This window comes from Saimiri boliviensis, chromosome 7 (genome assembly GCF_048565385.1).
Source record: "Saimiri boliviensis isolate mSaiBol1 chromosome 7, mSaiBol1.pri, whole genome shotgun sequence".
NCBI classification, from domain to species: Eukaryota; Metazoa; Chordata; class Mammalia; order Primates; family Cebidae; genus Saimiri; species Saimiri boliviensis.
Window position 1 is genome coordinate 29,413,938 of NC_133455.1, and position 13,827 is coordinate 29,427,764.

The window sequence follows — 13,827 nt, forward strand, 5'->3', positions numbered from 1 at the left end:
CATATGGTTACCACGGGCATATTTTCTTCTAGTTTTTAATGATTTAATTAAAATTGTATTTCTTATATTTTTGTGATTTTGTTCTTCTAGTTTATATTTTATTCTTACATCTGAATGAGATTCAGATATATGATGTGCAGAAAGATCAAACCTAATATTTTAACTCCAAGTGTCAACCAGCTGTCCCAGTCACACCATTTTCTCCAGCGGTGTGGTGGGAGTCTTTTCATATACTACATACTTATGTAGAAAATTCTAGAAATCCAGGGTCCCAGACTTTCTTCTGGCCTCACCAACTCTACAGGCTACCAGTTTATGCTGTATTTGGCTTGAGGCTGGACTCTCTGTCTCCCAGGCTGGAGTGCAGTGGTGTGATCTCAGCTCACTGCAACCTCTGCCTCTCAGGTTCAAGCAATTCTTGTGCCTTGGCTTCCAAGTAGCTGGGACTATGGGCCTGTGCCACCATGCCCAGCTACATTTTTTTTTGTATTTTTAAAAGAGACGGGGTTTTGCCATGTTGCCCAGACTGGTCTTGAACCCCTGAACTCAGGCAATCCACCCACTGTGGCCCCCCAGAGTGTTGGGATTACAGGCCTCAGTCACTGCACCTGGCCTAGGCTGAACTCTATGGCTAGACAGACACGCATATTTCTTACCTGCAACTGGAAGAAATACTGGGACGTTTTCGGGTTCTTCGGAAGCTCCTGCAAACAAAGGGTAGTTTCACTTAATGCCTATGAAATATATATAAGAACAGTCAGGGCTGTCACGGGATGATTTCTCTAAGGTCATATCTGCCATTTTTTTCAGCTGGAAATCTATAACACTGGGCCTTTTTGGAGCTTCATCTGTAGGCTGACAATTGATATTCAGAATGACTATATGGACATGCTGTGAATTCTATAACCTTTCTGGAATCGCCATCTGATTTATGAAAGAAAGGTACAGCCATTTCTAGAAGTATCCAAACTTTAAGAGCATTTTCTGACATTTGAACGTTTACAAAAAGTAGTTATAGGTTTATGGCAGATTTGGTTACTCTATTAACAAGCATATTTGATCAGCCAGAACATTTTCATCCCTCTTTAAACTAAATAATAGAACATTTACTTTGTAATAGGCAGAAACCTGCAAGTATCACATTGCTTCAACCGCTGTGCTCACTACAGGCATACACACAGGCACACACGTGCATACACATTAACATGTGTGTACACACATGCACATATGCACACATAGCAATTCATGCCATGGTAATGTGGTTGAGCTACTGAGCACTCTGCCCGTTACACATATTACCTTACTTAATAAATTTAGCAACCTGATGGAGTTGGTACCAGTATTATTTTCTTTCACAGATGGGAAAATTGATATACAGAGAGGTGACATAATATGCTCGAAGTCACATTACTAACCAGGAGAACTAAATTCAAACCCAGGTGTGTTCATCTCATCCCTACATTACACCCTTTCACAGGTCAAATGAATTCCCAGAGGTAGACAAAATTTCTTTTCGTTGCTGATTTATATAAAATTGCCTTTCATCTTTTTATAGAGCTTTACATTTCCCTAAGCTGCTGAATATTCCTTAGCTAGCTGGATTCTTGGCATTTTGGGGGAAGTAGAGTTTACTTTATGGAAACACTTCTGGTGTTACCTGATAAATGCTGCCCCGGCAGGTAAATCCGTCTCCAAGGTAGTTTGGCTTGCAAGTACACGTCCTTTCTCCTTGCTCAGTGTGGGTGCAGATGGCAAATTCACTACAGCCACCATTTTTCTGGTAAAATTGCCAAGGGCAAGGGATGGGGATTAGACCAGTTAGTTTGCCAGCTCTGCTGATATTTACAAAGCAATTCTGTGTTGGAATTCATCTGTTGTCTCATTCTCTAACTTCGATTCATTTGTACTGTTTATTCTTTTCCTGAGCTTGCCTTCCAATTCCCTGTGTTCATAGGGACATCTTATTCACCCGGCCTTGTATCCCAAGATGGCAGGTACCTTTGAGCAGATCTCCAGCCCTGTACAGATAAGCCCAGAGTTGCCAAACTGGACATTTCTCAGCAGCCGGGCATTAACTAGAAAGACTCCACCTGTTTGATACTTCCCAGCTTTAAGCTAGATGCGGATCATAGGAAAAGGTAACCATTATCAGATAGAATGCAGGTGGTATCAAATAGAATACATTGTCCCAGCCCTCAAAGAGCTTATAATAAGTTGTGGAAAATGGGCAGAGACCTAAAATACAAAGTATGGTTCAAAGCTAACATCCATGGGAACACTCATTGCAGGGACACTCAGCCCCATGTTCCTCTACACACACATCATCTGACCCCATAGGCCCCCTTCCTCACAAACCCTTCCTCATGCTTTCTGAAACTCATTGCCATTAGCAACTTTCTGAGATTCTCACCTCTTCATAAGCTCTCTTCACCTCTTCCTGCAGAGGTCTCTGTCTCCTGCAAACATTGCCCTTCCTGTGCCCCTCAGGTGAAGCTGTTTTTCTCCATTACCTCCACACTGGTGAGGGATTGAAGTGGCAACGTCCTGGCTGTGCTGGGAGAGTGTCTTTCTTACTGTACGTTGTCACTTCCAAAACATTTCCACACCCTCATCCTTTAAATGCATAGTATCCTTTTAATCCTTCACCAATTTTTACTCTTTGGTTCTAATGGTGATGCCTGGACCATTGCCTTTCCCTTCATGCCTGATGTTGCCATCCTTGGCAGTGTCAATATCCTTGTCAATGGCCTCTACCACCCCTGGCCCCACCCCCTGGATTTGCAGTCAACATTAAAGTGCACTGACTGCTCCTGAGAGCTCCATTTCAAGCAGCCTTCTCTATCTGGCCACCAACTTTTACCATTTCAACGTGTCCCTTCTAATACTGCAGTCTCCAACCTCCTTTGGTCCACAGGTACCTCCCCTGCTTTGAGCTTACTTCTTTCTCACCAGCATTCCTTCCCATCCACTCAGCCCCCTTTTCCCCCAGCCAGCTGGCAAGGTGGAGCACTGTGAGCCTCCCTGGCTCTTCTCTCCCTCCATCACTATGGTTTGGCAAATCCCTAGGCCTCCTGGGCCCCACTCTTCCTCCTCTGGGTCTGCCAGGCTGGTGGCGAGGTGTCTGAGAAAGTCACGGATACATGCTATCTGGACTTCCTTCAAAGGTTTACACACAGATGCCTGCACTTTTCCAGTGCATTTAATTTTCCTCTCTCTAGAGATGTTGATGCACTGTTTCCACCCAAATCTCATCTTGAATTATAACTGCCATGTGTCATGGGAGGAACCTGGTAGGAAGTGATTGAGTTATGGGGGTGGGTCTTTCCTGCGCTGTTCTTGTGATAGTGAATGAGTGTCAGGAGGTGGTTTTAAAAATGGGAGTTTCCCTGTACAAGCTCTCTTCTCTTGTCTGCCACTATATGAGAAATGCCTTTCACCTTCCACCGTGATTGTGAGACCTTCCCAGCCACATGGTACTGTAAGTCCAATAAATTGTTTTGTAAGTTGCCCAGTCTGGAGTATGTCTTCATCAGCAGTGTGAAAATGGACTAATACAGGTGACATTCCACTCCTCACCTCTCTCAACTCTCAATAACTGTCCTCTCCTCTCAGTTGATGAGCTCCACTTGTATGGAGAAAGAGACATAGGTAACAGGAACCACCTCATCTCCTCATCCTGAGCTTCACCACTTGCTCAGGTCTGAATTCACGGATTCTGCTTTCCTTGTTTAACAAGTGTCCTAACAACTAACTAACTGACTGACTGACTGGACTGATTCATTAATGGACTCACTAGTTCATCACTGACTAATAGACTGACTCTACGTCTGCTTCTATCTGAGGCTGATGCCTTCATCTGGGCTCTTGTTTTCACCCTATTCTATGAGATGTGCCTCCCTCAAAACTTGTTACAACATTGGCACATTACCCTTCTGATGTGAAAGGAGAAGAAAAGAGAGACCCCTCTCAACACCTCCTGTGTTTTCCTCCTTTAACAATCTACCTCCTCTCCTTCAGGAGTGGTTTCCTCTCCTCTATCAGAACATACTCACCAGAACAAAAACATGCCCTCATATTACTCATCTTGAAAAGAGCCAAACTCTCTCTTTCTTACTTTAAGAGAACCCACTAGGTATAGACAGACAAAGACTGGCCATGAATTAACTCTCGTACCTGAGTGTCAGGTACAGATGGGTTCATGTATCAGTTGCTCTAGTTTCATGTAGGTTTATAATTTTCCAGAATAAAATGTTATAAACGATGCTTCCTTTAGTCCACATCTTTCTCCATTACCTACCCCATTTATTTGCACAGGAAGATCTGTGCAATTGTTGTCTATGTTTCTATTTTCCTTACTTCCAATTTTCTGCTCCACTTCCTTCTAGGCTCTTGGTCCCACCTCTGCACAAGCCTCCACCCTGATCCAGGTCTTCAAGAATTGAGACCTTGAGAAGGCAGCGGTCATTTCTCTTCTCTCCACATAGGTGACATCTCCACATGCTTTGCCTGTACGATCACTCCTCTTCAAACATTTTCTTTTGGCCTCTGCTGACGCTATTCTTGATAAGTGTTTTTCCTTCTACATTGTGGGCTTTTATACTGAGCCTTCTTTGTAGGTGCTTCTTCCTCTGCTTAATGGCTTAATATCCCTGCTGCCTGCCCTCTGATTCTGCCTCTCTCATCTTGTGCTTCAGCCAGTCCCCTGTGTTTAAACAGCATCTCTGTGCCAATGACCCCTACATGTGTACCTCTGTCATGACCTCTCCTTACCTTCAGGCTTCCATATCACTGGCAATTTCCATCTGAATGGCTACCAAGCAATTCAAACTCCAAAAGACATTCCCTGTCCAGTGATTTCTCTCCCCATCTCTCTCTCCAAGTTGGTCTTAAACTCCTGAGCTCAAGCAAGCTTCCTGCCTCGGTGTCCCAAAGTACTGGTATTATAGGCATGAGCCACCATGCCCACCTGGCCCCAGTGACTTATTACACTCCCTACTACAGCTCTAGTCAAACCACCCTGGTCTTTCCTGGTCTGCTGCATTAGTCTTTTACCCGGTCTTCTTCTGTCTGCTTTTGAACCCTTATCATGCACAGTCATCACAGCAGCTAGTATGAGATTTGAGAGGCAAGCCAGACACTGACATTGACCTACGTGATCATCCAGTGGCTTTCTGGTCATAACTGGAATAAAATATAAGCTCCACAGCAGAGCCTACATGGTGTAAGGTGATCTGGCCCCTCTCACTGCCTGCCTTTTATTCCCTGTACTGCAGTCACACTGGCTATCTCTTCAGTCCCCAGAACTTGCCAAGCTCTTCCTCATCCCAGGACCCCTGGTTTGCTCTTCCTTTTGCTTATGTATTTTCTCCAAGATCTTCATGTGGCTTCCCCCTTCTCAACATTCAGGAATGAATCACCTCTGCAGATAGGCCTTGTCTGATCACTACGATCCCTTGCATCTCACCCAGCCTCTGTTCCATCAACATGCTTGCCTCCTGCTGTAGTCTAAATGTTTGTGTTCCCCACCTAACTCTAATTGTGATAGTATTAGGAGGTGGGGCCTTTAGAAGGTCATTAGGTCATGAGGGCAAAGCCTTTATAAATGGGATTAGTGCCCTTATAAAAGAGAGAGCCTTTTGCAACTCATTAGCATGATATTGGGTTTTCACACTATTCTATGAGATACGCTTCCCTCAAAACTTGTTACAACACTGTGGCACATTACCCTTCTGATATGGAAGAAGAAGAAAAGAGAAACCCAAGGGAACTCAGTTGTCCCTTCTACCAGTGAGCAAGAGGTACTATCTACAAGCCAGGAAGCAAACCTGTAGCAGACACAGAACCAGCCAGTGCCTTGATCTTGGACTGCCCAGCCTCCAGAATGTGAGAAATAAATTTCTGTTGCTTATAAGCTACCCAGTCTCAGGTATCCTCCATGCTGTTTAAGCAGCACAAATGGACTAGAACAGTTTGGAATGGGCACTAACTCAGGAAAGGCAATGTTTCCCAATTCTTGTTGGTGGGACTTGAGCAGAAATCATTGTTCTTGGGCCAGATTTAGCACCAGGGACTATTTTTGTTTATTTAACCCAATATTTAAAAGAGCTTTTTGTAATTAATTATCGTCATTTAAAAATTGGTAAATTTTACATACAAATTCATCAAATTTTCATATCTTTTAAAATATCAGAAGTACTGCTAATACTGGCTGACATTGCCTAGAGCACCAGTCAGCTGGAGTACGTGTTTTTTCATTAGAGCAGCAATACGATTTGGGTCTTCCTATTGATATTCCCTGCCTGGCCCCTGATGGCCTATAATTTTATAATCTTGCAATAGAGATAATTCCCTTTTTTTTTTGAGACAGTGTTTTGCTCTGTTGTCCAGGCTGGAGTGCAGTGGTGTGATCTTGGCTCACCACAACCTCTGCCTCCCGGGATCAACCAATTCTCCTGCCTCAGCCTCCTGAGTAGCTGGGACTACAGGAATGAACCACCATGCTTGTCTAATTTTTGTATTTTTAGAAGAGATGGGGTTTCGCTATGTTGACCAGGCTGGTCTCGAACTCCTGACCTTGTGATCTGCCTGCCTCAGCTTCCCAAAGTCCTGGAATTATAGGTGTGAGCCACCATGCCCAACCCAACAGAGTTAATTCCTAAGGGAATATGCAGCTGAGAGAGTAGCAAAGGACCTTCAGAATCTCCCAGGCCAGCTGTAAGAGGAGTCATTCACCCAAGACAAGGTGGCCATTTTTTTACAAAACGTGAATGGCCCATGGAAAAACTGCTGTGAAAATGAAGCTGGCCATAGTTCTAGTGGTAACAGCTTCACAGCTCAGACCCCATCATTTCCGTAGCTGCTGCTTTATTATCTTTACATAACTGTTTCATGTAGAGGACACTGTTCTCTTGAGGAGCTTGCCAGATCAACACAAGGAGATAATGGGAGCCTCAGTTGGATAAGAAGGGCTTTAATTACAGGGTGTCTGCACTGTTCTCACCTGGAGGCTCTCAGGTGGGCAGTAACATAAACAGGAAAGCAAGGTGTTGGGACTCGGCCTTACAGGAAGAACAAGCACCCCAAGAAGTGGTCGAGGATGTAGGTCTCAAGTTATACAGAGATAGGCTCAAGCTCTAGCCATGCCACATACTAGCCCTATGACCTTGGGCAAGGACCATCACTCCTCCCAGCCTGGTGTGTTGAACTGTCCTAAGGACTGGATGCAACCGTGGATGCAACTTATTTAGAAAAAGTCTTTACAGCTGTAATGAAGGATCTCAAGACAAGATCGTCCTAGATTAACCAGGTGGGCCTTAACACCACAAGTGTCCTTGTAAGAGAGGACAGAGGTACGCAAGTGAAGGCCACGTGAAGACGGAGGCAGAGATTAGAGGGGTGCGGCCACCGGCCAGGAGTGCCTGGAGCCACCAGAAGCTGGAAGGGGCAAGGAAGGATTCTCCCATGGAGCCTTCAGAGGAGCACATCCTTGCAGGCACCTTCATTCTGGGTTTGGTCCTCTAAAACTGTGAGAAAATATATTTCTCTTGTTTTCACCCACCCAGTTTGTGGCAGTTTGTTATAGCAGTCCTAGGAAGGAGGCACAGCTGGAGTCTCTTTGTCTGTAAAAAGGGGTTAATAACAGTTCTTACCACATATTGCTGCTAGAGAAATTAAACTAAAGGATGACCGGGCACCCCTAAGCACAGTGGCTGACCCCTGGTAAGCAGTGGATATGAATGTGATGTTGAGTCAGCATTTCAGAGGCCTAGCTGACCACACTAAGTGCCCCGGATGTGACAGCCTGGGTCAGCAGGCTTATCGCATCCCTTTGGAGGCACCAGGCCTGGGGCAGTTAGCCTCTGAGCAGCAGTAGGTGATTAGTCTAGTTTGAGACAGTGATTAATGGCTGAGTAAATTCCCACTGGGTTTGCATAACACGGGTCCAGTCTGCAGTCAAGAGTTATAAGAGAATCAGAAGATCCTGTCCCTGCCAGGATCAACATGCAAATGGAGACAGGAAGTGTATCAACAATATCTAACAGACTGGGGGAAGGAAGGCGAATCCCAGACTGTTGGTGGTAAAAGGAATCCCAGGGACACTTACAACCATCCAAAGAAACTGAGAGCCCAAAAAGCAAACCAGCTGAAAACCCTAGAGTCCTATGGAACAGGGCTGGGAGGAATCTAAATGGCTGTCTGGGCTGATAACCCATCTGTCGCTTTATTCCTGTGGTTAAATACCTTGAGTTATAATAAGCTCATTACTTCTCAAAACTCTATTTCTGGACAGTTCTAATGAAAGAACTGAGTTGAGTTGAAAGAAATCTGTTTTCTTCTAATGTCTCAGCTAGTCCTAGTCCTACTGCTTGGACTTACACAGAACAAGAACAACCCTTCTGTTACATGGCAATTCTTGAAATGTTGATGGCAGCCTCAACCCCCCATCCCAACTCCTCTTTAGAGAGAAAGAGAACTTGGAGAATTAATGATGTGTGCCTGGACATGGGAGACATAGTGCCTCTACCCCCATGTGAACTCCTGCTCAATGCAGGGCATCTAGAACCTGATCCTCTGTTCTAAGGTAGAGTTAACACGTAGAATGGGGGTGGTAGGGGCCATGGAGGGTAGTTGTGGGGTGGGAGTAGAATCATCTTCCTTAGCCTGAGCTCTAGGCCTCTGTGATAATAGAACTAGCTTTTGGAATGCTACACTATATTGCTGACTTGTAGTGTACTCACTGTGAATTCCTACGTGTAAGTCTAGGAGAATAAGGAGTGGAAAGTTGCTGTGAGGTTTACCTAAGGTGGCTTCCTGGAGGAGGTGAGCTTTAAGCATCACTTCAGAGATAAGAGACATGCTTGGTGGAAAGGGGGAGAGGGATCTTTTTATAAGAGTTGGCAATATGGACGGGGGGGATAAGCAAGTGGATAGACTTAGCTCCATATGCTGCAGCCAAAGGGGCAGGCTGGGGGTAGCAGACTGTGCTTTCTCCTGCAATGGAGTGTGCCAGAGAAATGAGCGTCACAGCCAACACAGAGCTCTGAGGCCTCCAGAGGAATATTTCCTCAACTCTGCATCCCCTAGAAGTGCGGTGGGAGGCACCCCAGGCTCTGAGGCCTGAAGGCATCTGCCATAGAGCCATACTCACAGTTAAGCAGACATTGATGAACGTGCAGACTTTTCCGTCTCCAGTGTAGGCTGGCAAACAGTTACAGGCAGCCTGTCCAGGAGCAGAAGGACATGGGGTCATTTCACAGATGGGTTTTGTACTAACCACATGTGCCAGCTCTCATGCCGAAATTCCATCATGGTCGTGGTGACATTAGGAGATTCTATATCTGATGTTGGTAATATCTACTTTATGATAATTGTCACCTTATATTTAATATTTGAGTGCTTGGCACATGTCACTTGAGCACTGGGATCTGGTGCACATCCTATCTTTGTTGCCAAGATATCTTTTTCTTTTTAAGATTCTCACCCTATTTGATCCCTTGCTTTCAGGTACTCACCCTTTTTCTCTCTCTGACTGAAGGTCAGTTGAAGGGAAGCTGAACTATACCCCACTCTCATTTATACTCATATCTTGCTCATCTGCACATGCTGAGCTGAAAGGCACCAGTGCTAGGAGCCTCATCCAAGGAAAATGAGCCTCATCCAAGGGCCATCCAAGGATGGTGGGGAGGCCTTTGCACCCCACTGAGGTGTGCACGTAGAAACAATCAATCAAACTCATTGGTCGGCCCAGGAAGTTGGGTGGGAGCTTCAAATTGAGGGAGGGGACACCGTCTGAAGAAGCTGAGGACAGGGCCCCATGTCCCATGTTTGTGCAGGATCACCCAGCCACTAGGCTGAAGCCCAGCCCATGCTGTATTCACTGATGTCCCCAAAGGAAGGGACATCTGTGCCCTCCCAAGGGGCAGCTTTTCTAATTAACACAAGAGGCTCCTATGTAGCAGCAAGGGCCCTGGGATGATATCTGCTTCTTAGAACTTTAACTCATCAGCGGTGCCAGGCAGGGCTACACGGGCAGGTTCTCCCAGTTCCTCTTACCCTTTCTTCACAAGGTGCCCAATATCAGAATTGGGCTAATTCTTATATGCCTGTATATGGCTGGAAATATCACTTTCTAGATTCTCCAAAGAAAAAGTTAAAACTCTCCCAAGACATCACCAGTGAATCCCTCCTCAGTTAAGGTCTTGTTCTCAGAGTTCAATTCATCCTCCTTTACTGCGTCCTAGATCTGGATGAGCACTCTTGGAGGTCCCCACCACCAAAAAGTTTACAGATCGTCTCCTACCTCATATGTAGTTTGAAATAAAAACTACCAGCTGGGTGTAGTGGCTCACACCTGTAATCCCAGCACTTTGGGAGGCCGAGGCAGGTGGATGAATAAGTCAGGAGGTCGAGATCAGCCTGGCCAACATGGTGAAACCCTGTCTCTACTAAAAATAAAAGCATTAGCTGAGCGTAATGGCAGGTGCCTGTAATCCCAACTACATGGGAGGCTGAGGCAGGAGAATCACTTGAACCCAGCATGTGGAGATTGCAGTGAGCCAAGGCTGCGCCATTATGCTCTAGCCTGGGTGACAGAGCGAGACTCCATCTCAAAAACAACAACAACAACAACAACAACAACAAAGAAAGGGGAGTATTTTGGGAGACTGTCTAGATGCTTCTGGAATCACATGGTATTTGCAGACACCTACTTCTCCCCACTCTAGGGAAGCCCCTTGTCCTAGTACCCGTCCTTTTCCCCTTTTCACCTCATTCCCAAAGAAGGGCCTCTTGATTCTTTCAGAATTCCCCTAAAGTATTTGTTTTTGGCTACAGCTCCTCCAAGGTCCACTCTCAGCCTCCTTCTCTCAGGCCTGTGTCTGAGGACCTAGGAGTTTCCTTCTAGGAAACCTAAGGGCCTGGGAGAGGTGGCGCTCACCTGGTTGGGTCCTGTCTGGGTGCACTCTGCGTTCTTGTCACAGCCACCATTGTTCTCCAAACACGGGTTGATTTCTTTAAAACAAAAAGTCAACATCTGGCCTGTAAATCAAGTCTGGTTTCCAAGTGAAGCCAGCTTGAGGGATGAGCTAAGATGGCTAACTGAGGGGAACGGGTGTCAAAGCATGATTCGGCGTTCTGGAAATCGTGAGACAGAAGTAACTGAACTAGGAGGGTGCTGGATACGGTTTCTCAAGGTTGACTATTCTGGGATAGGCCAGTCCCAGCAGAGGCATTGTCTATTGGCTTAAATTGGTCTGTGGAATAAATCTAAGTATTTGTAGCAAAGTACTTGTAACCACAGAATCTTGGAGTCTAATCTAACAGTGCTATGAATGAAGAGAATTAGGAATTAAAAAACAATCATTTGCAACCATCACAACATAGATTGGTTTAGGGAAGAATCATGAAAAGATGCTAAACTTGGCTGGGTGCAGTGGCGTAATCCCAACACCTTGGGAGGCCAAAGCGGGTGAATCACGAGGTCAAGAGATCGACACCATTCTGGCCAACGTGGTGAAACCCTGTCTTTACTAAACCTACAAAAATTAGCTGTGCATGGTGGCACACGCCTGTAGTCCCAGCTACTCAGGAGGCTGAGGCAGGAGAATTGCTTGAACCAGGAAGGTGGAGGTTGCAATGAGCCGAGATTGCACCATTGCACTCCAGCCTGGTGACAGAGTGAGACTGCACCTAAAAAAAAAAAAAAAAAAAAAAAAAAAAAAAAAAAAAAAAAAAAAAAAAAAAAAAAAGTTAAACGTAGGAATATATTTTGATGGGGAACAACATGTCTGCTTGGTGCTAAAGTGTCTCCCCTCTGACTCCTTATTAGCAGCAAAGGAGAAAGAAATGACTTTACAGTGGAGACAGCACCTTGGCTGAGTGGTCAAAATTAACATCACACACAAAGGGCAGAAGGCAAGCTCATGCCTTCCTGAGATAGATGCAATATCACTCTGACATTTGGGCCTTAATGTATAACCTAAATCTAATAACAAAAAACATCAGACAAACTCTAATAAAGGACATGCTACTAAAGAAAAAATGTTTGGGTGGTAGAGGATATTATTCCCAAGTGTTAATGTCATAAGAGACACAGCAAAGTTGGGGAACTCTCCCAGATTAGAGGGAACTCAGAGACATGACAGTGGAGTGCCATATCCAGCCCTAGACCTGATATGCATGGGAGGAAAAAATGTCAAAAAGGACATTATTAGAACAATGAACAAAATTAGAATATGAATGCTAATTAGAAAAAAGTATAACATCAATAATAAATTTACTGAAGTTGATCACCATGCTGTGGTTATCCTTATTCTTAGGAAACATACACTCCTGTATTTAGGGATAAAGGGAATATAATATACATAGGTTACTCTCAAATGGCTTACAAAAATGTATATGCACAAAAAGGCATATGATAAATAGGGCTAAATGTTAATGAGTGAATGTGGGTAAAGAACAAGTGGGTTATTGTAACTCTTTTATGACAACTTTTTCAAACTAAACAGTTACATTCAGACAATTTACTATGGTATACCTTTATAGAACAACAGTGTGTGGACATTTAAATAATGTTAGAGGTATACTTGTTTACAGGGAGAGTTACTTTAATATATTGCTAAGGATAGTAAATACTGTATATTCTGAGATACAATTTAAAAAAAATGCACGTAGGCATAGCAAAATGGGGTAATAAGACAATGGTAAGAGCACTATCTTCAGAATATTTTCCCCGGTGTATGTGCTTTTTCTACCATGAACATGTGCTACTTGTTTAAAAAGGAACCAATAAAAGTTTAAACATTCCATCATCGCCATGACGTTTAACTGGAAAACATATCTCCTTTTATCCTTCCAAAGCAATTTTTAGACATTACATGCCTTCATACCATATGCTCACTTTTCCATGCCCTTATAGTTTCCTGCCCTGGCAAGCGGAATAATGACCTCAGTTTTGTGTTCTAACAGTCAGGACACACATGTTGGAATTAGTTAATAGGGATCTGAGTCTTACACCATTTCGCCAATGGAAGATGGAAGCATACCTACCCAGGCACACAATGCCGTCACCCGTGTAGCCTGCTTTGCACACGCACACCCGCCTTCCTGGGGTGGTTCTCTTACAGTCAGCCTTGGCAGAGCAACCTCCATTGCTGATCTCACAGGGGTTGATTGCTACAGAAGACGACACAGAGCAGAAGGGATGGGAGAAGGGAAAAAGCCATTGATGTATTTTTCCTTAAGTCATTGAGAAATGGAAGATACAGTAAAACAACTTGGGCAGGCACTGTATGAAATACGGTCACTTCCCAGAAACAGAGAGCAAGAAAAACATTCATTATTTGCCCTTTCTAGCTGTTTTTTTTTTTCTTTCTAGCATTCTCTACACCTCCTACTGCAGGACACATCTGGGGACCAAGGTGAGGCTCCTTGGCCCTCTGCGAGTATCCCTAGAGTAAGATGGTTTAGAAAGCAGATTGGCATGATCATTTTCCAGCTCTGCCACAATCTGAACCAAAGCCTGATGGGACACAGTGCTCAAGAGAAAAACGACCTTAAGATTTTCCATTTTTTTCTAGCACCAGGTGCCATAAGAATTTTAGCTTACAATTGTGTGCTATGTGCTGGGTCTGTTCTAAGCACTTCACAGGTATTAATTCAGGTTACTGTCCAACAACTCAGTGAGGGAGGTCTTCTTATTATCCCCAACTTGCAGATAAAAATAATAATGCAAAGAGCAGTCAAGAAACTTTCCAAACGTAACATAAGCAATAAGTTCTTAGGTTCAAACCTAAGGAGTCTAAGATAAACTGAGTTTTCAACAGCTGC

The 13,827-nt window shown here is 44.4% G+C and overlaps 1 protein-coding gene, 1 non-coding gene and 1 pseudogene across 2 annotated transcripts in view; 2 read left to right on the forward strand and 1 right to left on the reverse strand.

Moving 5' to 3' along the window:
* The window catches only part of STAB2 (stabilin 2), a 176,864-nt gene that overhangs the window by 43,089 nt on the left and 119,948 nt on the right, over positions 1 to 13,827 (reverse strand). The window contains exons 42-46 of the mRNA XM_003929622.4: positions 13,048 to 13,173; positions 10,937 to 11,010; positions 9,149 to 9,220; positions 1,658 to 1,777; positions 657 to 704 (exon numbers count right to left, since the gene is read on the reverse strand). Coding sequence (XP_003929671.3) covers positions 657 to 704; positions 1,658 to 1,777; positions 9,149 to 9,220; positions 10,937 to 11,010; positions 13,048 to 13,173 — 440 coding nt within the window. The remainder of the gene's footprint in view (positions 1 to 656; positions 705 to 1,657; positions 1,778 to 9,148; positions 9,221 to 10,936; positions 11,011 to 13,047; positions 13,174 to 13,827) is intronic.
* LOC120365223 (small nucleolar RNA U13) lies at positions 3,820 to 3,938 on the forward strand (annotated as a pseudogene).
* LOC120365215 (small nucleolar RNA U13) lies at positions 5,631 to 5,735 on the forward strand. Its single transcript, XR_005580222.1, has one exon. It is a non-coding gene; the product is annotated as a small nucleolar RNA U13 (small nucleolar RNA).